At 41.5% G+C, this 24,355-nt stretch overlaps 1 protein-coding gene and 1 non-coding gene across 2 annotated transcripts; both read right to left on the bottom strand.

The window, feature by feature from the left end:
* Nucleotides 1-238: 238 nt before the first annotated feature.
* Nucleotides 239-8,704, bottom strand: LOC121537755 (40S ribosomal protein S21). Its single transcript, XM_041845384.1, has 6 exons — nucleotides 8,610-8,704; nucleotides 7,619-7,699; nucleotides 7,361-7,424; nucleotides 4,407-4,478; nucleotides 2,318-2,373; nucleotides 239-301 (listed from the first exon to the last, which is right to left on the bottom strand). The coding sequence occupies exons 2-6, from the start codon at nucleotides 7,666-7,668 to the stop codon at nucleotides 292-294; spliced, it is 252 nt and encodes an 83-aa protein (XP_041701318.1). The 5' UTR covers nucleotides 7,669-7,699; nucleotides 8,610-8,704; the 3' UTR covers nucleotides 239-291.
* trnae-uuc lies at nucleotides 1,780-1,855 on the bottom strand. The gene has a single exon. It is a non-coding gene; the product is annotated as a tRNA-Glu (tRNA).
* Nucleotides 8,705-24,355: the final 15,651 nt, after the last annotated feature.

Raw genomic sequence — 24,355 nt, 5'->3', positions numbered from 1 at the left:
AATATAATTATTGTAAAATTGACTGTGTCCATAAAATGTATATAGTATGTATAAGCTGGAAGTAGAGGCCTAAGCATTGTTGTTCACTAGTTTTACTCCAATTAGGGAAAGGGTGGTGGGGTTGGAAAGTAATAAAGGGGAATATTTAAGGAAATTAAAAGTTACAATCTGCAATATTAAAAAAAAGAACTGGGGTTAGGACTAATCATCTAAGAGTAATAATGACGCTTGAAACAAATTCAAATTCGTTTTTTTATTTTACAAAGAGATTCCAGAGCTGCATCTCCCAACCTAGAAGTTCCTGTTAGGGAGAGGAAGAGGGCATTAGGTCACATGGGTGAGAACATTACATCTGGGTGTGGCTGCAGTGGTAGAACCTGACCAATAAGAGTTTAATTTAGGCAAATGCTGAGGAGTATTTCTGTCTGTAATAAAGCCCTTTTGTGGGGAAAAACTCATTCTCATTGGCTGGGCCTGGCTGCCAAGTGGGTGGGCCTACTCATGGCTCCGCCCCTGCCCAGTCATGTGAAATCCATAGATTAGGTCCTAATGAATTTATTTCAATTGACTGATTTCCTTACGTGAACTGTGACTCATTAGAACCTTTGAAATTGTTGCACGTTGAGTTTATATTTTTGCTCAGTAAAGTAAGCATTTTGGGTATGAGAAATAGTTTTATAGCATGACATTTTTAACATTTAGTATGCTTTAAATAATCATAATAATGCCATTTAGCAGACGCTTTTATCCAAAGCGACTTAGTCATGTGTGTATACATTGTTGTGTATGGGTGGTCCCGGGAATCGAACCCACTACCCTGGCGTTACAAGCGCCGTGCTCTACCAATTGAGCAACAGAGTAAAATGCCAGGATGTCATTCATTTGGGCTTTTTATTTAGTAGAATTCGCTGCTATTGAAGAGAATGGTGTGTCTGACAACTGCTGAAGGACGCATCGTACCAAAACGAATCAACGCAATTGCGCATTAGATGACGTATTCTCAGTAGGATGAGCCTAGTTATGTTGATATGTTGCTTACTGCATTCATTTTGACTAAACAGCAGTACGTTCTACCCTAGTACCTCGTTTGTGATAATCTGCAAATCATATAAACGCAAAATATTGCTAATTTCAAAGCTGATTGTCACCAAAAAACGTTATAATTCATTAATTTAGTCTCCACCGCCTCACATCTTTGCTCCAGCCTCGAAATGACTGTGAGAATGACATCATGGGTCTTAAAAAGAGACACTTTAATTAAAGAGAAAATAAATCCCACATGGAAACAGATTGTTAACCAAAACAAGCTCAATAACAATGCATGCACAGACTCCTATTGAATATGCATTCCTCTATTGTGAATATTTTCTTAAATTTACCCAGTCTATCAAGAGATTTACCATTCAAATAAATTATTACCGTTATGTAGTTTGGTTAAAAAAAACTAATCCATACATTTAAAATGTAATGATATTGAACTCATTAGGGCTCCCAAGTGGCGCAGTGGTCTAAGGCACTGCATCTCAGCGGTCTAAGGCACTGCATCTCAGCGGTCTAAGGCACTGCATCTCAGCGGTCTAAGGCACTGCATCTCAGTGCTAGAGGCGTCACTACAGACCCCCTGGTTCGATTCCAGGCTGTATCACAATCCGGACGTGATTTGGAGTCCCATAGGGCGGCGCACAATTGGCCCAGCGTAGTCAGCCTTCGGCCGGGGTAGGCCATTTAGCAGACGCTCTAATCCAGAGCGATTTAGTGAGTGCATACATTTTTTCATACTGGCCCCCCGTGGGAATCGAACCCACAACCCTGGCGTTGAAAACGCCATGCTCTACCAACTGAGCTACAGGGGACCATTGTAAATAAGAAATTGTTTTCACTGACTTGCCTAGTTTAATAAAAAGGTTAAATATTGTTTCTTTATTTTTTAAACTCTACAGATCTGTCTGGATTAAGTGCCATTCTATGACTTTGGCTAACATGCCTTTTTTTTGTTGCTGTGGCGTTATTGTTTTGTATCGCTTATCGTGATACTAAACCTGGTATCGAAGTCTAAATCTTGGTATCGTGACCACATTAGGCTGAACAAGCATCTCGCTACACCCGCTATAACATCTGCTAAACACGTGTGACAAATAAAATGTGATTTGAACACAGCCCAGCAGAGACAGAGCCTGTATTTACTTTGACACCCTATTCCCTATTTAGTGCACTACTTTTGACTAGGGCCCTATGGAGCTCTGGTCAAAAGTAGTGCACTATACAGGGAATAGGGTGCCATTTGGGACGCTCTGACGCACACAGAGCCCGTACTTACTTTGACACGATGCTGTCGGTCTTAGCCAGCCTCAGGAGGGAGTCGTCAGCCTCACCCTGAAGGCCGGGGATAGCGGTTTGTTAGATAGTTCCCCTTTTATACACACACACACACAGACTCACCTCACATTGTTAACACCGTCACACAGAAAATAATGCACACTATCAAATGGTGACTTGTGTGATAAATGTGCGAGTGACTTCCTCTCCTGAATTAAAAGGATGTCATCTGAACAATCTAGACTTTGGATAAGGGAGGTAGTGCAGTCTCAATATACAGTGCATTCAGAAAGTATTCAGACCCCTTGACTTTTTCCACATTTTGTTACGTTACAGCCTTATTCTAAAATTGATTAAATTGCTTTCCCCTCCCTCATCAATCTAGACACAATAATGACAAAGCAAAAACAGGTTTTTAGATTTTTTTTGCACATTTTATTAAAAATTAAAAACTGAAATATCACATTTACACAAGAATTCAGACCCTTTACTCAGTACTTTGTTGAAGCACCGTCGGCAGCGATTACAGCCTCGAGTCTTCTTGGGTTTGACGCTACAAGCTTGGCACACCTGTATTTGGGGAGTTTCTCCCATTCTTCTCTGCAGATCCTCTCAAGCTCTGTCAGGTTGGATGGGGAGCGTCGCTGCACAGCTATTTTCAGGTCTCTCCAGAGATGTTCGATCGGGTTCAAGTCCGGGCTCTGGCTGGGCCACTCAAGAATATTCAGAGACTTGTCCCGAAGCCACTCCTGCGTTGTCTTGGCTGTGTGCTTAGGGTCGTTGTCCTGTTGGAAGGTGAACCTTCACCCCAGTCTGAGGTCCTGAGAGCTCTGGAGCAGGTTTTCATCAAGGATCTCTCTGTACTTTGCTCCGTTCATCTTTCCCTCGATCCTGACTAGTCTCCCAGTCCCCGCCACTGAAAAACATCCCCACAGCATGATGCTGCCACCACCATGCTTCACCATAGGGATGGTGCCAGGTTTCCTCCAGACGCGACGCTTGGCATTCAGGCCAAAGAGTTCAATTTTGGTTTCATCAGACCAGAGAATCTTGTTTCTCCTGGTCTGAGAGTCCTTTTACTGAGGAGTGGCTTCCGTCTGGCCACTAGCATAAAGACCTGATTGGTGGAATGCTGCAGAGATGGTTGTCCTTCTGGAAGGTTCTCCCATCTACACAGAAGAACTCTGTGACCATCGGGTTCTTGGTCACCTCCCTGACCAAGGCCCTTCTCCCCAGATTGCTCAGTTTGGTCGGGCAGCCAGCTCTAGGAAGATTCTTGGTGGTTCCAAACTTCTTCCATTTAAGAATGATTGAGGCCACTGTGTTCTTGGGGACCTTCAATACTGCAGACATGTTTTGGTACCCTTCCCCAGATCTGTGCGTCAACAAATATTTCTGAGCTCTATGGACAATTCCCTCGACCTCATTGCTTGGTTTTTGCTCTGACATGCACTGTCAACTGTGGGACCTTGTACAGACAGGTGTGTGCCAAATCAACTGAATTTACCACAGGTGGACTCCAATCAAGTTGTAGAAACATCTCAAGGATGATCAATGGAAACAGGATGCACCGGAGCTCAATTTCGAGTCTCATAGCAAAGGGTCTGAATCCTTATGTAAATAAGGTATTTCTGTTCTTTATTTTTAATAAACTTGCAAAAATGTCTAAACCTGTTTTCGCTTCGTCATGATGGGGCATTGTGTGTAGATTGAGAGAAATTAATTGAATCCATTTTTAGAATAAGGCTGTAACGTAACAAAACGTGGAAAAAGTCAATGGGTCTGAAAACTTTCCAAAGGCACTGTATGTCCCTGGATGATAAAAGATAGTTGTTGCCAGTGGGGAGTGAGGTTTACCTATAACAACCTTGCTATGGAGGACACAGCAGAGCCTAAAACCAAGCCTTGCTGACAACGGCCTGCAACATCGCCTTGTGTATGGTTGCAAAATTCCGGTAACTTTTCCCAGTAATCCTGGTTGGAGGACTCAGAAAATCCAGACTCCTCCAACCAGGATTTATGCAACACCGAGGAATTTAGGTAAAATTACACCGGAAAATGTGCAACCCTCGTGAAGAAGAGAAACCTACCATTCTACGGATGGCACCGCAGATAGCGTAGGTCTTGAACTGGCCATTGAAGCGACCGCTTGCCTTGTCGACCTGCAATAAGGAGACGGAATTAGTACAATGAGGGTATCATGCCAAATAGTGTCCCCCCCTGCGTCACAATGGGATTCACATTTTAGTCATTTAGCAGACACTCTTATCCAGAGCGACTTAGTGAGTGCATACATTTTCACACTGGGCCCCCCCGTGGGAAACGAACCCACAACCCTGGCGTTGCAAACGCCATGCTCTACCAACTGAGCTACAGGGGATTCAAGAAGCTATTAGCTTCCGTCGCTAGAACACGCCAAATTCTGCCCCGGCTACGTAATGAATAAAAATAAAGATGGCGTTCGTTGCTATGCTGGTTGTTATGTTCTGAGGCGTGCAGAGAGAGAGAAGCGTGTGCAGTCAGAAATCAGGCGAAAATGCGATCATTGTTACTGTTTATTTACGCTCTGTTTTAGCTTTAAAATATCACCGATTATTGGTGGATAAAGTCCTACACCTGATCCATGGTTGGTCATCGATGTTGACTTGCAAACCTTGATTTATCTAGCATGAGCATGCTGCAAGCCAGCATGGATACGGCAAACACTACTGTGAAGTAAGACCACTTTTTTTCCCCCAAATCTCTTTAGCTAGCTAGGCTTTGTTTCCTATTGTACTATTTGTGTTTGTAGAAATTCAGTTGATTTTTTAAATAGCTCTCTCTTATACTAAGTAGCATAGGGCAAGTAGTATGACAAAATCAGCTGTAAAAAAATGTATGGGGAAAAAGGTGAACTCCATTAATACATCTTCTGGTCAACATGAGTGATCTGATTTGTACCTGGGTCTACCATTAGAGAGGATGTTTCAGGCGTATACCAGTGAAACGCATAATGGGAAGGACCTGTATTAGTAGATAACAGGAAACCCTGTTGCGGTGAGGTTATTTTAGTGGTGCTTTAGTTGAAGCTCTTTTCTATGTAGTAACACGGTTACAGTGAGGCCTTTATAGTTTAATGTAAGTGTTGTCATAATGTCATTGCATTTCTATGCATGTTATGCTGACATAACTTTAGAACAAAGTTGACTACAAATGCAAAGTTGCCATTGTCTTTGCAATTGATACAAACAAGCGACGTTTAAAAAAAATATATGCCTCAAATGAAAACCAAGACGGCATTAAAATATCAGTATTGACAGGGATGCTAACTGGTGAGGGCCCCAAAAAAGGTGACAATGTTCCTACGGAAACACGATCAATCTGTGTAAACTGCAACAAAATGTGCCTATTTTCAGAACGAGGTTGTCACAAAACCAACATCTTACTAACGATGTTATACCAGGCCAAGTATCACGATACCGAGTAGTATTTCTATAAGTTCTGCACGTACGTTGCACAAAAACCCGTACCTAATATTCACACCTCTACTCTACACAACACATTTCATTTAACTTCATACAGTAAAATAGAAACGGCTACTGTAGACAATAGCTAATTTGCTCATTTCCCAAAGGCCTACCTGTGATTGGGCAAGAGGAATGTAGTAATAATGATCAGCATTTGCATTGTGGCAGTAAGGAAAATATGAAACCATCTGTAGCCTACTCTTCAGACAACTTTACACCTCTCTTTCTCTCTATAATATATAATATTATTTTTTATGTATAATAAAAACAGTTACATTGCAAGAGGACTGTAGTAAGGAATACACATGCATAATGATCTGCATTTTTATTGTGGCAGTGAAAATGCAAAACCCATTGGGAGAAAGCCAGAGGACACGAGGAGTATGCAATTGAGATTCTCCCAGGGAGAAGATCTGTCCGCGCCTCTTTTATAGCTCAATGGGGGGGTATACACTGCGTCTGCGCACTGTCAGGACCCCCTCACCCCATTATTTTTTACGGATCTACACGATTCACGTGGATGACCTATTTTGAGACCCAAATGGCGAATATCAATGGAAAGTGAAAAGTTTGCATCGCTGTATTGAAATACATTTCATGTTCAATAAATTGAGTTATATTTTGCTGCTTGTCTAATATTGGCTGAATACATTTCATGATGTGTAGCCTAACATGTGCACCAAATCAGCGATTTTAGTTCCATTTTTATTGGGTGAGCATTACAATAAGACGCCTCAGTATGTGCAGTCATAGGTGGTAATCCAGTGTTTCCCAAACTCGGTCCTCGTTTCGGTTTTTGCCCTAACACTACACAGCTGATTCAAACTATCACAGCTTGATGATTAGTTGAATCAGCTGTTGCTACGGCAACATCCCAAAACGTGCACCCCTTGGGCTCCAGAGGACCATGTTTGGGAAACCCTGTGGTCATCTTTCTATAGGAGCTGATCCGTCGTCGGTATTGTGAAATTATAATGTTACGGTAAGATGTGTTGAGAAAGCTGATCCGAGAGCAGAGCTGCCTTTTCTTTCGATCCCATCAGTTTCGACGCGCTCTAACAAACGCGCTTAGCGACGGTTCTCTCTGTGTGCCGTTTTGGGAAAATGCATCGTTAAAAAACACTGGTACACCTAACTTCCATCGCTATAGGTGAAACCGGGCCCAGATCAACGAAGACAACTGGGTGCGTTTCAGTCGAGGCTGCTGAGGGGAGGACGGCTCATAAATGGCCGGAACCCGAGCAAATGGAATGGCATCAAACACCTGGAAGCAATGCGTTTGATATTTGGATACCATTCCACCGAATCCGCTCCAGTCATTACCAAGAGCCTGTCCACCCCCAATTAAGGTTCCACCAACTGTCCTGTGGCTCAGATGGACACAATATCCCCCCCGTGTAGTGCACTAATTTTGTCCTAGTAGTGCACTACACAGGAAATAGGGTTCCATTTGAGACAAAGACACTAAAGTACATTATGAAATTTTGCTGATGCGTCCAAGGTCCAGAGTTCTGTAGCTACTGCCATTTAGTTATTACCTCAGCAATGTTGATCTGGATGGAGGCATGGTCCTTGGCTCCGATGATTCTGTTGCTTGCAGAGCTGAAAGACACAGGGGTCACAGCAAGTTGCATATATAATCAGAATTACAGGACCTCTAGCTAATGTTATTGAAAGCTTTCATCAACACAAATTAAAATTATGTATCTAGCCATTTCACAAACTAAGTTTGCTCGTTATCGTAGGCCCATTTAGCTACCTAGCTAGTTACAGGTGCGGCGCTACGGGGTACTCACCATTTACGCGGGACGTACAGGTCCACGAATTCACCGGCATCGTTCTGCATTCTGGTTTTGGGTGATGATCGGTCACTCGATCTGTGAGTAGCAGAGAAAAAAATATTAGCTATTGATCCGCTAGCTTGCTCCACATGGAAGTTCAGTACCCTGCCCTGAACTTCAGTCACGGTCACTAGCTGCGCTACCACCCGGTTACTCTACCCTGCACCTTAGCGGCTGCTGCCCTATGTACATAGTCATGGAACACTGGTCACTTTAATGTATACATAGCGTTTTACCCACTTCATATGTAAATACTGTATTCTATTCAAGGCCTATGCTATTTAAACATTGTTGTACATATACCATTCTTCAGATATACTACATATTCTAACCATATTGTCTATAGATCCATCACATATATATTTATACGCCGGACTCCTAATATGTCTTAATTCCATTATTTTACTTTTTAGATTCGTGTGTATTGTTAGACATTACTGCACTGTTGGAGCTAGGAACACAAACATTTCGATACACCCGCAATAACATCTGCTAAATGTGTAACGTTACGCGACATACAATTTGATTTACTAGCTAACAGACGTCAATTAGCTAGCTAGCTTAACTTGTTAACGTGCTAGATAGTTAGCCAAGCATGGCAACGTTAGGTAGGGAAAAATAACAATGCGCTTATTATGGTCAGAATTCAATACACAATCATGTTTTTATCAAACTGTCTCTGGTGGAGGGGAGACGTTCATAAGCAAATACGAAGCCATGTGAACATTTGCCTTGACGCCGAAGTCTCCGGCATGTGGCAGGCACAACCGTAGCATGCCGACAATTTTTACCATAAAATGTGCCAAAATTACGACAACATTCAAAATCAACAAAGCACTACCGTTAGCGGAGCTGCTTCGCAATATATTATTTCACTAAAGTGACAGCTATGGTTGATGAAAATAGAGTATTTTCGTATTTTTACAACAGAGAAAATCTCACTCACCTTTTATCACAAATGGCTGACAGGAAAGAGAGCGCGTCGCTACCGGATGTTACATTTCTACGACCCGTGTCGCAAGTAATTACTTCCGTATGGAAATATTAAAAACCAAAATGTGGCTTTTGTGCAAATATTGTGTAATAAAAAAATGGAATGGAATACAATGATCCACAAACCACGTTATGCGAGTAAAGTCATACCATATATAACAAAATCCCAACAGCTGTAATGGTAAAATGTTATAAATGCCGACAGATAATTTGTTCGTTTGACATGGTGGGATCTTTTGATCTGTCCGTTTCCCTAGCTAATTCGCTACTTTTACAGGCTTCAATGTCATGGTGCACAGTCAGTACACGACACTATGCTCATCATGTCTTAGCAGGATCAGATGGTGACAGGGGGTCCCAGCAGGGTCAGACAGCCAGGGAAGACCAGTCGACGAATTTTGCAGTATATTTTAACAATCAGTGAATGGATACAAAGTCCCATCTTGAGTTGATGGGTAGGCTACAGTCTGGCATCTGGGAATAATGGTCATTTCAATTATTGAACCATTGATTCTATTCTTGGATAATATAATGTATAAATGTACACCAAGGTAATTATTTGTTATGCCTCGTGAGCAGGAGCAGATGGTGACAGGGGTCTCAGCAGGGTCAGGCAGCCAGGGAAGACCAGTCTGTGACGGCACAGAGGTGAACATTATTCTCTCAGTGCAGCAAACACTGGACAAGCAAGAAGCTTCAAAGATTGAAACTATTTTAAGGCAGTCTGATAAAGCTCTTGTAGTGTATGAAGAATTATGACTTTGCTAATGTTTTCAAGTGGAACCTGAGAAGATGTTTATTCAGTTTTAGAGGGATCCGTTTTAGAGTGACACCCCATAGAACAGAGGAAGTCTGTTGGGTGGAGACAGGTGATTGGTCAGTATGGGAAACCACCCATATCCTGGTAAAGATTATATAAGTACTGGGTAGAGACAAAGAAGAGCAGAACAGACATATTATTTTGGGACACTGTTCTCCAGATGCTGCAGACGTCTGTAAATTTATGCTGAAATCTTGTGATATAAATAAAACTTATAATCAAAGTACAGTATAAGCGGACTCCTTGGTTTCACAGCATAATTAGCAACGTTAACTCGACACTACACTCTAAAGTTGATTTCCAAACTTGTATCAAGGATTGATAGCGGCTTTTCCCGATGACACAAAACATGTAAATCAAAAATGTGAGGAAGACCTGGGAGACGCTATTGATGATGATGAATGGATACAGATATGTTTGAATGCCCAGTCATGTTCATATAATCTCAGACATAAATTACAGCAGTTTAAGACCATCCATAGAATGTACTATATGCCAGTTAAACTGAATATCATGCATTCAGAAATGTCATTCTTCTGCTGGAGGTGTAAAACACAAAAGGGGACATATTGTCCATTACCAACCTTCCAATTAATGGCAATGCATTTCTTAGCCGCTATAAATGCTAAGTTACACAGTTTCTTTTGATAACAGTGTGCAGTATCAACATTTCCAAGCAAACAAAAACAGGGAGAATCTGTAGACATTCTGAGATAAAATAACATACTCTTTGCCAGAATTCAGCCAGCCTTCACAAGACCATAGCATATCACTTAAACATATTTAATAATGGTCTCTTACCTAGCTTGATGACTGGGGGCATTTTTTCGTACTTTTTGTTTTTCTAAATAGAGACGGCTAGAAGGGCCATGGGTCATATTAGATGGTGTAGAAATTCAGGAAATTAGCATTAGATGCCCCCAGAAATGGGAGGACCCTCAGACCCCCCACCAAGTTATGTCCCCCCCACTTCTAAAACCAAAGTTGCACCCCTGCCACCTGGTATATAGGTCCTGGATGGCAGGGAGCTCAGCCCCAGTGATGTACTGGGCCGTACGCACTTACCATCTGTAACGCCTTGCGGTCGGATGCCAAGCAGTTGCCATACCAAGCGGTGATGCAACCAGTCAAGATGCTCTCAAGTCAAGATGCTCTCAATGGTGGATCTGAGGGCCCATGCCAAATCTTTTCAGCCTCCTGATAGGGAAGAGGTGTTGTCGTGCCCTCTTCACGACTGTGTTGGTGTGTGTGGACCATGATAGATCCTTAGTGATGTTGACACTGAGGAACTTAAAGCTCTCGACCCGCTCCACTACAGCCCTGTCGATGTGAATGAGGGCGTGCTCAGCCCTTCGTTTCCTGTAGTCCACAATCAGCTCCTTTGTCTTGCTGACGTTGAGGGAGAGGTTGTTGTCCTGGTCTCATCATTGACGGTGGTAGGTGTCGTTGGCAAAATCGCAGTGGTCTAGCTGTGCCACTAGAGATCCTGGTTCGAATCCAGGCTCTGTCGTAGCCGGCCGCGACCGGGAGACCCATGGGGCGGCGCACAATTGGCCCAGCGTCGTCCAGTGTAGGGGGGGGGGAATGGCCGGCAGGGATGTAGCTCAGTTGGTAGAGCATGGCGTTTGCAACGCCAGGGTTGTGGGTTCGATAATGTATGCACTCACTAACTGTAAGTCCCTCTGGATAAGAGCGTCTGCTAAATCACTAAAATGTAATGTAAATGTAAGAAATGCATGTCGGTGTTGTAGCATGGCGCCGGAATATCTCTTTCTCTCTCTGGGGCCTTAGCTTCTCTTTCTTTATATACGGTGCATTCGGAAACTATTCAGACCCCTTGACTTTTCCCACTTTTTGTTACGTTAAAGCCTTATTATATATTTGATTAAATCACCCCCCCCCCCCCACCCATCAATCTACACACAATACCCCATAATGACAAAGCAAAAACAGGTTTTTATAAATTTTTGCTAATTTATAAAAAACAAAAAACGGAAATATTGCATTTACATAAGTATTCGGAAAGTATTCAGACCCCTTGACTTTTTCCACATTTTGTTACATTACAGCCATATTCTAAAATTGATTAAATTGAAAAAAGAATCCTCATCAATCTACACACAATAATGGCAAATCAAAAACAGGTTTTTAGATTTTTTTGCACATTTATTAAAAATACAAAACTGAAATATCACATTTACACAAGAATTCAGACCCTTTACTCAGTACATTTGGCAGCAAATACAGCATCAATTATTCTTGGGTATGACACTACAAGCTTGGCACACCTGAATTTGGGGAGTTTCTCCCATTCTTCTCTGCAGATCCTCTCCAGCTCTATCAGGTTGGATGTGGAGTGTTGCTGCACAGCTATTTTCAGGTCTCTCCAGAGATGTTCGATCGGGTTCAAGTCCGGGCTCTGGCTGGGCCACTCAAGGACATTCAGAGACTTGTCCCGAAGCCAAAACAAAAAAATAGGCTATAAAGTTTTGCATATCATACCCATCGAAACACAATAAATATTTTTGTAATTTGTTATAGGCTGTTTTTAAGGACACGTAAATGTGGCTCATTTGGCCAATACCCCTTGTTTATGGCCCCAGGTTGGATCAGAATGCATATGGATGTCCGTAAAATCTTCTCAAATGTCCGGTAAATTAAAATGTTCCTAGTCACGTTGTCCAGCACCAAATTTTCCTTACGGAAACCCTGGCACACACACTGACAAAGATTTTCTGGCAGACACTGCAATACGTTTCTGAGTGACAGAGTGAGGGGTTTGCATAGGCGCTTCGTTGCATTTTTTTTGTGGGAAAGAAATGCACATAAAATAGCGTTATTAGCCAGTTCCATGATTTTAAAATAACGGTTCTGTTCCGGAACAGTATAGATGACGTTCCTTTGCGGTTTTTCTGTTCTGTTCCCTGAACCGGTTCCAACCCCTGGTGATCACACAGTTGTCCGGAACAGCTGGTGCTCTCATGGTTCAGTGTTGCTTGCCTCGAAGCCAGCATAGAAGGCATTTAGCTCATCTGGTAGGCTAGCTTCACTGGGCAGCTCGTGAATGGGTTTCCTTTTGTAATCCGTGATGGTTTTGCAATCCCAGCCACATCCGTCAAACTTTTATGCTCCTTTCCAATAAATATTGAGGGTCTTATTCTGTGACATGATGATCGATGCTTGACTGCCTTATCCATAACAATCTCTTCATTTAGCTTACCCTGTATCTGCAGAGCTGTTGGCTAGAGCGCACGTGCCAAGATCAGAGTAGGCACATTTGCTGTTTAACACAACAGTTTTTGTGGAGTTGAAAATGCAATGGAAACACATTGAACTTTTGATTTTTATTCGGTACATGAAAACTTAAGCTAAAAAGTACATTTTGTGTGCACTACGTCATCACGCATTTTTATCTGCAACAAGTCAGTTTGGTGGAAACACACCACTGGTGGGAAAATGAGCATATTTTCTTATTGAGGATTTTTGAATATTTGCATTAAAATCTGTCGCCAATTGGATGGAAACCTAGCTACTGAGAGCAACTGGCTGTCTTTTGCCTGCAGATAATCCCAGATAGAATTATATAATGGTAACATTTAATATGCAAGAATCATGCTCCAACCAGCTGAGGAGGTCGAGTAAATCAAGATGACTATACACTGAGTGTACAAAACATTAGGAACACCTTCTCTTTCCATGACACGGGAAAGGAAAGGGGGATACCTAGTCAGTTGTACAACTGAATGCATTCAACTGAAATGTGTCTTCTGCATTTAACCCAACCCCTCTGCCTTAATGGACTTCCACACATAGACTGACCAGGTGAATCCAGGTGAAAGCTATGACCCCTTATTGATGTCACTTGTTAAATCCACTTCAATCATAGTGTTTTTTTGAAAACAAACAAACAAAAAACTGAAAAGTAGTGCACTGGGCCTTTACTAGTATTAGCAGACCAGTATAGACGTCTGTAGCGCGGGCAAATGTTTTTTGGCGCATCTCAGCTTTGGCAAAAAAAGGTTGTATAATCAAGAACAGTATCTTGCAGGATTCAATAGTTGGAATTGTAGGAGTTGTTGCCCTGTCCCTTTCTGTAAGAGTTGTTGCCCTGTCCCTTTCTGTAAGAGTTGTTGCCCTGTCCCTTTCTGTAAGAGTTGTTTCCCTGTCCCTTTCTCTGCGATCGTCATTCTAATAAATCCAGAAAGAACAAAAGCCTGTCCTCCAAACATTTACATCAAAAGGTGCAAAGTTATGGGCAAAGACACAAAACATCCAAAACATCAAATAAAATATTTTTCTTTATCAAATAACATGGACAACAACCATTTTTTTCTGCAGTATTAATTTACCATCCTTTCAAACCACTTAATGTAAATGTACGTCACTGTATTGTAAATAGGCTGGTCATCTAGGTTTGTACCTGTAGACTTTCCATCATCATGAAGAAAAACAATGCACAATACAGTAATTGAGTACATTGAGACATCCAGTGGTTTGTGATGATGTGGCTCAATTGTTAGAGCATTGCACTCACTACTGTAAATTGCTCTGGATAAGAGCGTCTACTAAAATGGAAAAGGAATGAAGAGACCATTTCAGTTTTCACATAGAAAGAAGTTGCGTTTGCAAAGTATTTCAAGATACCTAGCAGAAATACTGCACCAGATCTTCTCTTTCACACAGAGTTATTCTCTTTCACACAGAGTTATTCTCTTTCACACAGGTGCAGCCTACATTAACCCTGCAAGGACACTTACAAGTAACAATCTTATTAAATCCACATGGCATTCTGTGAATTACATCAATCTCATACTGAATCGGCACTGCCTTCAGCCCCTCGTCCATACAACGCAAGCAGGTGGCGTTCATGATGTGTTGTGGTGTCCTGGTATCGTTCTTGTTAATTCTTAAAGAGAAGAAATGAAAGATTAGGGAAAAAGCTACCACAAGAAATATCAACAACTGCTGCCGCTACTCCTCCTGCTGCTACTACTACTACTACTACTACTACTACCACCACTACTACTACTACTGCTACTACTGCTACTACTACTACTGCTACTGCTACTACTACTACTACTACTACTACTGCTACTACTACTACTACTACTGCTACTGCTACTACTACTACTATTACCACTGCTACTACTACTACTACTACCACTACTACTACTGCTACTACTACTACTACTACTACCACTACTACTACTACTACTACCACTACTACTACTACTACTACCACTACTACTACTACTACTGCTGATGCTACTACTACTACTACTACTACTACTACTACTACTACTAGTACTACTACTACTAGTACTACTAGTACTGCTACTACTACTACTACTACTGCTACTACTACTACTGCTACTACTACTACTACTACTACCACTACTACTACTACTGCTGATGCTACTGCTACTGCTACTACTACTAGTACTACTACTGCTACTACTACTAGTACTACTAGTACTGCTACTACTACTACTACTACTACTACTAGTACTACTAGTACTGCTACTACTACTACTACTACTTCTACTACTACTACTACTACTACTACTACCACTACTACTACTACTGCTGATGCTACTACTACTACTACTAGTACTACTAGTACTGCTACTACTACTACTACTACTACTACTACTACTACTACTACTACTACTACTAGTACTACTACTACTACTACTACTACTACTACTACTACTACTACTACTACTACCACTACTACTACTACTGCTGATGCTACTACTACTACTACTACTAGTACTACTACTACTAGTACTACTACTACTAGTACTACTACTACTAGTACTACTAGTACTGCTACTACTACTACTAGTACTACTAGTACTACTACTACTACTACTACCACTACTACTACTACTGCTGATGCTACTACTACTACTAGTACTACTAGTACTGCTACTACTACTACTACTACTACTACTAGTACTACTAGTACTACTAGTACTGCTACTACTACTACTACTACTACTACTACTACTAGTACTGCTACTACTACTACTACTACTACTACTACTACTACTACTAGTAGTAATACTAGTACTGCTACTACTACTACTAGTACTACTAGTACTGCTACTGCTACTACTACTACTACTACTACTACTACTACTACTACTAGTACTGCTACTACTACTAAACACAACATTAACACAGCCTAATGATCACTACCTGCTGGGGAGAAATCCCCAGTACTGAACCACACAGTGACACAGTACTGAACCACACAGTACTGAACCACACAGTGACACAGTACTGAACCACACAGTACTGAACCACACAGTGACACAGTACTGAACCACACAGTACTGAACCACACAGTGACACAGTACTGAACCACAGTGACACTACTGAACCACACAGTACTGAACCACAGTGATAGTACTGAACCACAGTGACACAGTACTGAACCACAGTGACACAGTACTGAACCACACAGTACTGAACGACACAGTGACACAGTACTGAACCACAGTGACACTACTGAACCACACAGTACTGAACCACAGTGATAGTACTGAACCACAGTGACACAGTAATGAACCACACACTGACACACTACTGACGCGTCTTGGCCACTCATCTCTGCCTTGGCAAAGTGTTCTTGTCTAACCACAACGTAATTTGGAGCGTGTACCACCCTGCTTTCAAGTCAATTCGCTAATTATTCATGCAGCTGACATGCGGTAATGTTAATTAATAGTGTAATAGCCTTTAGTTCTTGGCATTTTGTGTTAGTTATTGTGATAGGCTCACGTTTTAGTGGTACAGCGTACCCCCACTATTTATTTTGCCGGGACACCGGACCGGCTTACTTTCACCCCTGTTCACAAGTAATGCTGGTGTGTTGCAATGCTGATTCTCTTGCTGTTGCATGCAGGGTCGTTTTTATACTATGGTAGAAGAATAGTGACCATTGTTTCAGCAACGGGCTGGTCACATGAACAACAGGCTGGTCACATGAACAACAGGCTGGTCACATGAACAACAGGCTGGTCACATGAACAACAGGCTGGCCACAAACCACTGCCTTGCTGCCAAGGATATAAAATGTACAGCCACAGGGCTCTCCTTCCTTCCCTCCCTCTTTCTTTCTCCCTCCCGATTTATGAGTCCTCAAGGTCTAGTCATGCTACCCGGATGGATATAACCCATTTAACATTCAATACACCCTACATCCTTTGCCAGACTATCTTTCACCCCCATCACCTCCAGCTCATCAGATGACTGGGGTGGCATCCCAAATGGTACCCTATTCCCTAACCCTATCTGTTTAAAAGTAGTGCACTATAAAGGGAATAGGGTGCCATTTGGGACGCGGCCTGTAAGCTCCACATCCACGGTTGTGGGTTCGATTCCCACGGGGGGCCAGTATGAAAAAAATAAAATGTATGCACTCACTAACTGTAAGTCGCTCTGGATAAGAGCGTCTGCTAAATGACTAAAATGTAAATGTAATAACATTCACTCTCCTTTCTCTGTATTGATCAACAACAGCCAGTTCTAGATCCGTAATTGGATTTTCAGAGACATTAATGCATTCAGGAACCCTGGCTGTATGTAGAATGTACTGCATAATGTAATGATGTATCATTATAAGAGTGGGCTTCTCTATTGCTGTAGCTCAATTGGTAGAGCATGGCGCTTGTAACGCCAGGGTAGTGGGTTCGATCCCCGGGACCACCCATACGTAAAAATGTATGCACACATGACTGTAAGTCGCTTTGGATAAAAGCGTCTGCTAAATGGCATATTATTATTATTATTATTACTACTGCTGTTACTGCTACTACTGCTGTTACTACTGCTACTGCTACTGCTACTACTACTGCTACTGCTACTGCTACTGCTACTGCTACTGCTGCTACTACTACTGCTACTACTACTACTACTAGTACTACTACTGCTACTGCTACTACTACTAGTACTACTACTGCTACTGCTACTACTACTACTACTACTACTAGTACTACTAGTACTGCTACTACTACTACTACTACTACTACTACTACTAGTACTACTAGTACTACTACTACTACTAGTACTACTACTACTACTACTACTGCTGCTACTGCTGCTACTACTACTACTACTACTACTACTACTAGTGCTACTACTACTACTACTACTACTACTACTACTACTACTACTACTACTACTACTACTACTACTACTACTAGTGCTGCTGCTGTTGCTATTACTAACCTATATTCTACCTTTTGGGGGGGGGGGCGTTGGTATTGCAATTCTTATGGGGGGGTCCTGATTTGCTATTGGGGTGCCCAGCCCGCATAGCTCCCTTGTGATTCGAACCCTGGTCTATAGGCTACTCACGTGTAATTCCAGCGGGCCAGTGAGATACTCCCAAGCTCAACGGTTTGGTGGAGAACCTTCGGTAGATTCAGTACCGTTCCGTTGTGCTTCTGCCACACTGTGCAACTTTGACTGGCAGTACAGCATTGGTATGGAGATCTTCTACCCAGAGCGTGCCTCACCAGACAGCACAGCAGCGAAGCCTAAATCCACAAGAACAAGGCAACATGGTCAGATCCAGAAACGGACTGGTTCTGGTCCATCTGTAGGCCAATGGACTGGTCTAAATTGGGGGGGGGGGGGATTTTGTGCAGAATTGAAGGTTTTTGCTGCACAGAACGAGCACCACTAGGACACACCAGCAGAAAACCCAGAATTCATAAAAAAAATACAACATTGTCACATCCTCCCTAAACACAGGTTGGCACCCTTTTCCATACTCTGCGTACAACTTTTGATCAGGACCAATAGGACTTGCATTTGGGACACACACATACTGTGCATTGACACCTACACAGACTACTCATTATTGTACACAACACATTCACACTGTAGGTGATTTACAATCGTATTATCGCATTGGAGTTGACTGGAATTTAGTAATCACTTTGTAATTGCATAGTAGTAGACCTAATTGGTTTAAAGGGTTTGATTTGTTATCAATAAATAGCAATGATTGAATAATAGTAGGTCAACCCAATAGGTAAACACAGTGCATCACTAGTGTGATTGCAGTGTTATTACACGGCTATGTGATGAACTGTGTAAAGTGTAACTTTCACCAATAGTTGTAATCTGCATCACACAGTGTCAATCTGAATGTCAGGGAGAAACCCATTCATTCAAAGCCTAATTTCCTAGTGCACTCACCAGCAAGGTCACGGTGAATTTCATGTTGAGGCTACAAGCAGTGTCTTCTGAGTCTTTCTGAAGCAGTGAAAAGTGTTGGTCCAGATACTACTACTACTACTACTACTGCTACTACTACTACTACTACTACTACTACTACTGCTACTACTACTACTACTACTACTACTGCTGCTACTACTACTACTACTACTACTACTGCTGCTGCTACTACCTTGGAGCTCAGAGTAAGACAGGTCTCTTGCACCTGAAAATGTGTCCCTGACTAGGCTGTCAAGTTGCTAATAAGCAGCCAATGTGACGTCAGCAGGACTAGTTCCACATGTTTTGCCCCCTGATCTGCTGTCTGTAACCACAACATATTTGGATCATAAAGTAGATAATACGTCATACATAAATCCAACTTCAGTCAGATTTGAGACAGGTCAGTGCAGGCGGATGCACTGCGCTATTTGACTAGTAAAGATCTATAAAACGCTGAAACGCCGTTAAAGTCTTTAAGCCCTTTATGAAAGGGGGTTGGTGTTTGTTGTCCTCACTTGGTAAGCGTCATTCAATATGAAATAAAACAAAAGGAGGAACTTTACTTATTTCATCAAATAACATTAAATAGTTGTTAACCCCATTCGCTCACCAGCCTTACAACCAGGAAGGGGTACTCGCCAGGTGACCCCTAGGTGACCCCTATCCCCATTTCCTATTTTGATCTCTATTGCTCCTCAAGCAAGGTGGAGACCGATTACATCACATCTGACCATCAGACCAACTCTTTAGTGTGTGTACTTTACTGTATTTATACTTGGGGTATCGCTTTTCAACAGGAAAAGTTTTTAAAAATATCACTAGAGGAGGTTTTTAATACAATACAATGTCATCTTTATTGATCTATTGTACATAGACAACAGAAGTGTGTTACTGTGTACTGGAATTCCCTGGTTCCGGCTCATCTACATCCTCTCTCTAACTCTCCACTTTGTTTGTTTACAGAACGTGCGGGATTCCACATGTGGGAGGTGTTCCATGGAAAGAGTGATAACTCCCAACCCTCGATTTTCATGTGGGCTGTGAGCAATGACTCCACAATGTAACTGAGCTGACATTTTAGACTGTTTCATCCCAACTTGGGAATGCCACCTGGATGACACATAGAGTGAGGGGAAAAGCTGTATTTGATCCCCTGCTGATTTTGTACGTTTGCCCACTGACAAAGAAAATGATCTGTCAATAATTTGAATGGTAGGTTTATTTGAACAGTGAGAGACAGAATAACAACAAAAAAATCCATGTAAAAAATGTTATAAATTGATTTGCATTTTAATGAGGGGAAAAAAGTATTTGACCCCTCTGCAAAACATGACTCAGTACTTGGTGGCAAAACCCTTGTTGGCAATCACAGAGGTCAGACTTTTCTTGTAGTTGGACACCAGGTTTGCACACATCTCAGGAGGGATTTTGTCCCACTCCTCTTTGCAGATCTTCTCCAAGGGGACCTTGCGGGCGCTGCAGGATTTGAGTCCTTCACGGCGTAGTGTGTTACCAATTGTTTTCTTGGTGACTATGGTCCCAGCTGCCTTGAGATAATCGACAAGATCCTCCCGTGTAGTCTGGGCTGATTCCTCACCGTTCTCATGATCATTGCAACTCCACGAGGTGAGATCTTGCATGGAGCCCCAGGCCGAGGGAGATTGACAGGTCTTTTGTGTTTCTTCCATTTGCGAATAATCGTACCAACTGTTGTCCTTTCTCACCAAGCTGCTTGGCAATGGTCTTGTAGCCCATTCCAGCCTTGTGTAGGTCTACAATCTTGTCCCTGACATCCTTGGAGAGCTCTTTGGTCTTGGCCATGGTGGAAAGTTTGGAATCTGATTTATTGATTGCTTCTGTGGACAGGTGTCTTTTATACAGGTAACAAGCTGAGATTAGGAGCACTCCCTTTAAGAGTGTGCTCCTAATCTCAGCTCGTTACCTGTATAAAAAGACACCTGGGAGCCAGAAATCTTTCTGATTGAGAGGGGGTCAAATAGTTATTTCCCTCATTAAAATGCAAATAAATTAATAACATTTTTGACATGCATTTTTCTGGATTTTTGTTGTTGTTCTGTCTCTCACTGTTCAAATAAACCTAACATTAAAATTATAGACTGATTATTTCTTTGTCAGTGGGCAAATGTACAAAATCAGCAGGGGATCAAATACTTTTTCCCTCACTGTAGCGTTGTCAAAAATACAAATACACCTCCTCTGTGTGTAAATACAAAACACCCCCCTCTGTCTAAATACAAAACACCTCCCTCTTTGTCTAAATACAAAACACCTCCCTCTCTGTCTAAATACAAAACACCTCCCTCTCTGTCTAAATACAAAACACCTCCCTCTCTGTCTAAATACAAAACACCTCCCTCTCTGTCTAAATACAAAACACCTCCCTCTTTGTCTAAATACAAAACACCTCCCTCTTTGTCTAAATACAAAACACCTCCCTCTCTGTCTAAATACAAAACACCTCCCTCTCTTTAAATACAAAACACCTCCCTCTTTGTCTAAATACAAAACACCTCCCTCTGTGTCTAAATACAAAACACCTCCCTCTCTGTCTAAATACAAAACACCTCCCTCTCTGTCTAAATACAAAACACCTCCCTCTTTGTCTAAATACAAAACACCTCCCTCTGTCTAAATACAAAACACCTCCCTCTGTCTAAATACAAAACACCTCCCTCTGTGTCTAAATACAAAACACCTCCCTCTTTGTCTAAATACAAAACACCTCCCTCTCTTTAAATACAAAACACCTCCCTCTTTGTCTAAATACAAAACACCTCCCTCTCTGTCTAAATACAAAACACCTCCCTCTCTGTCTAAATACAAAACACCTCCCTCTGTCTAAATACAAAACACCTCCCTCTCTGTCTAAATACAAAACACCTCCCTCTTTGTCTAAATACAAAACACCTCCCTCTCTTTAAATACAAAACACCTCCCTCTTTGTCTAAATACAAAACACCTCCCTCTCTGTCTAAATACAAAACACCTCCCTCTCTGTCTAAATACAAAACACCTCCCTCTCTGTCTAAATACAAAACACCTCCCTCTCTGTCTAAATACAAAACACCTCCCTCTTTGTCTAAATACAAAACACCTCCCTCTTTGTCTAAATACAAAACACCTCCCTCTTTGTCTAAATACAAAACACCTCCCTCTCTGTCTAAATACAAAACACCTCCCTCTCTTTAAATACAAAACACCTCCCTCTTTGTCTAAATACAAAACACCTCCCTCTGTGTCTAAATACAAAACACCTCCCTCTTTGTCTAAATACAAAACACCTCCCTCTGTGTCTAAATACAAAACACCTCCCTCTTTGTCTAAATACAAAACACCTCCCTCTGTCTAAATACAAAACACCTCCCTCTGTCTAAATACAAAACACCTCCCTCTGTGTCTAAATACAAAACACCTCCCTCTTTGTCTAAATACAAAACACCTCCCTCTCTTTAAATACAAAACACCTCCCTCTTTGTCTAAATACAAAACACCTCCCTCTCTGTCTAAATACAAAACACCTCCCTCTCTGTCTAAATACAAAACACCTCCCTCTGTCTAAATACAAAACACCTCCCTCTCTGTCTAAATACAAAACACCTCCCTCTTTGTCTAAATACAAAACACCTCCCTCTCTTTAAATACAAAACACCTCCCTCTTTGTCTAAATACAAAACACCTCCCTCTGTGTCTAAATACAAAACACCTCCCTCTCTGTCTAAATACAAAACACCTCCCTCTCTGTCTAAATACAAAACACCTCCCTCTCTGTCTAAATACAAAACACCTCCCTCTCTGTCTAAATACAAAACACCTCCCTCTTTGTCTAAATACAAAACACCTCCCTCTGTGTCTAAATATATAATACAGAGGTGGACACATTCATTTTCTCATGAATAAGGTCGAGCAACCTGCAAACTACTTCATTTTTTTCTGACAGAAATAACACCATTCTCCATGCACTGTAATTTGCAAATTGATAAGAGCTATTGATAAATGCTAGGTAAATGAGTAAGCCGTTTGGATTAAGGGGATTGTAAATATAAATGACAATTGTTTTAGATCTATTTTACCTTATAATTGCTGGAGACGAACGGGAAACCAGTCATATGGCAGCAAACTGAAGCATATCAACATGTCACCTTTAACACAGTTAAGTTTATAGGCTATAGGCTTCTGTAGCCGTGCACAAATGACAGTATAGGGCCAAATCTACCGTGTTGATTTGTGATTTCTAGAATGCTTTAATTATATGCCCAGACTTTTCACTGTATTTTAACAATGTGTATCATGTTAAATATTAGCCACTATCTGTAGTCACTGTCAGTTATACCCACATACATTTATAACTGTCACTTTAGTGTTAGTTCCCTTACATTATGTATCAGTCCATTACATCCTTAGTTTACCTTTCTTTCCTCTGTCACGTTCCTGTGGTTGTTCCTGAGGATCGCTAGCAATAGTGGATCATATTAGGCTAACGGATTACAAGTTGTGTAGCCCAAACATAACACTTTGTATTCCGAACAAAAAGTTAATTGCTTTGCCACATTTTTTGCAGTATTACTTTAGTGCCTTGTTGCAAACAGGATGCATGTTTTGGAATATTTTTATTCTGTACAGGCTTCCTTCTTTTCACTCTGTCATTTAGGTTAGTATTGTGGAGTAAATACAATGTTGTTGATCCATTCTCAGTTTCCTCCTATCACAGCCATTAAACTCTGTAATTGTTTTAAAGTCACCATTGGCCTCGTTGTGAAATCCCTGAGCGGTTTCCTTTCTCTCCTGCAACTTAGTTAGGAAGGACACCTGTATATTTGTAGTGACTGGGTGTATTGATACACCATTCAAAGTGTAATTAATAACTTCACCATGCTCAAAGGGATATTCAATGTCTGCTTTTTTATTTTTACCCATCTACCAATAGGTGCCCTTCTTAGCGAGGCATTCCAAAACCTCCCTGGTCTTTGTATTTGAATCTGTGTGTTTTGAAATTCACAGCTCGACTGAGGGGCCTTACACAGATAATTGTATGTGTGTGGGGTACAGAGAGGAGGTAGTCATTCAAAAATCACGTTAAACACTATTATTGCACGCAGTGAGTCCATACAACTTATTATGTGACTTGTTAAGCCACTTTTTTTACTCTTGAATGTATTTAGGCTTGCCATAACAACGGGGTTGAATACTTTTATTGACTCAAGACATTTCACCTTTCAATGTTTTATTAATTTGTAAAAGATAATAATAAAAAACATTATTCCACTTTGACATAAGGGGTATTGTGTGTAGGCCAGTCCATTTTAAATGCAGGCTGCAATACAACATTTGGAAAATGTCAAAGGGTGTGAATACTTTCGTGCAATGACAACACACCTGGTAAGGCCCGAAGAAAATAGGGGTTTGGATATTGTTATCAAAAGGACATGACTTGTGGGGTGATACATACTCTTTCCAGCAAACACAAATGAGTTGTTAGGACATCTCCTGGACGTCCTTATGACGTCTCCTGGACGTCCTTATGACGTCTCCTGGACGTCCTTATGAGGTCCCAGTTTGCTGGCCCTAGTCAAAAAAATCCTAAATGATTCCAATAGCAAAATCCTATTAGAATCCAATAAAAA

This window comes from Coregonus clupeaformis, chromosome 24 (assembly GCF_020615455.1).
Source record: "Coregonus clupeaformis isolate EN_2021a chromosome 24, ASM2061545v1, whole genome shotgun sequence".
NCBI lineage: Eukaryota > Metazoa > Chordata > Actinopteri > Salmoniformes > Salmonidae > Coregonus > Coregonus clupeaformis.
The sequence above is the reverse complement of the archived record's forward strand: the minus strand, read 5'-3'. Positions and strand labels throughout refer to the sequence as shown.

What these genes read in the sequence shown, in the direction of transcription:
- LOC121537755 (XM_041845384.1), bottom strand. Translation starts at nt 7,668, where the DNA reads ATGCAGAACGATGCCGGTGAATTCGTGGACCTGTACGTCCCGCGTAAA. An exon ending in CTGTACGTCCCGCGTAAATG is followed by an intron (nt 7,425 to 7,618) that starts GTGAGTACCCCG and finishes TGTGTCTTTCAG; the next exon opens with CTCTGCAAGCAACAGAATCA. An exon ending in TCCAGATCAACATTGCTGAG is followed by an intron (nt 4,479 to 7,360) that starts GTAATAACTAAA and finishes TCCTTATTGCAG; the next exon opens with GTCGACAAGGCAAGCGGTCG.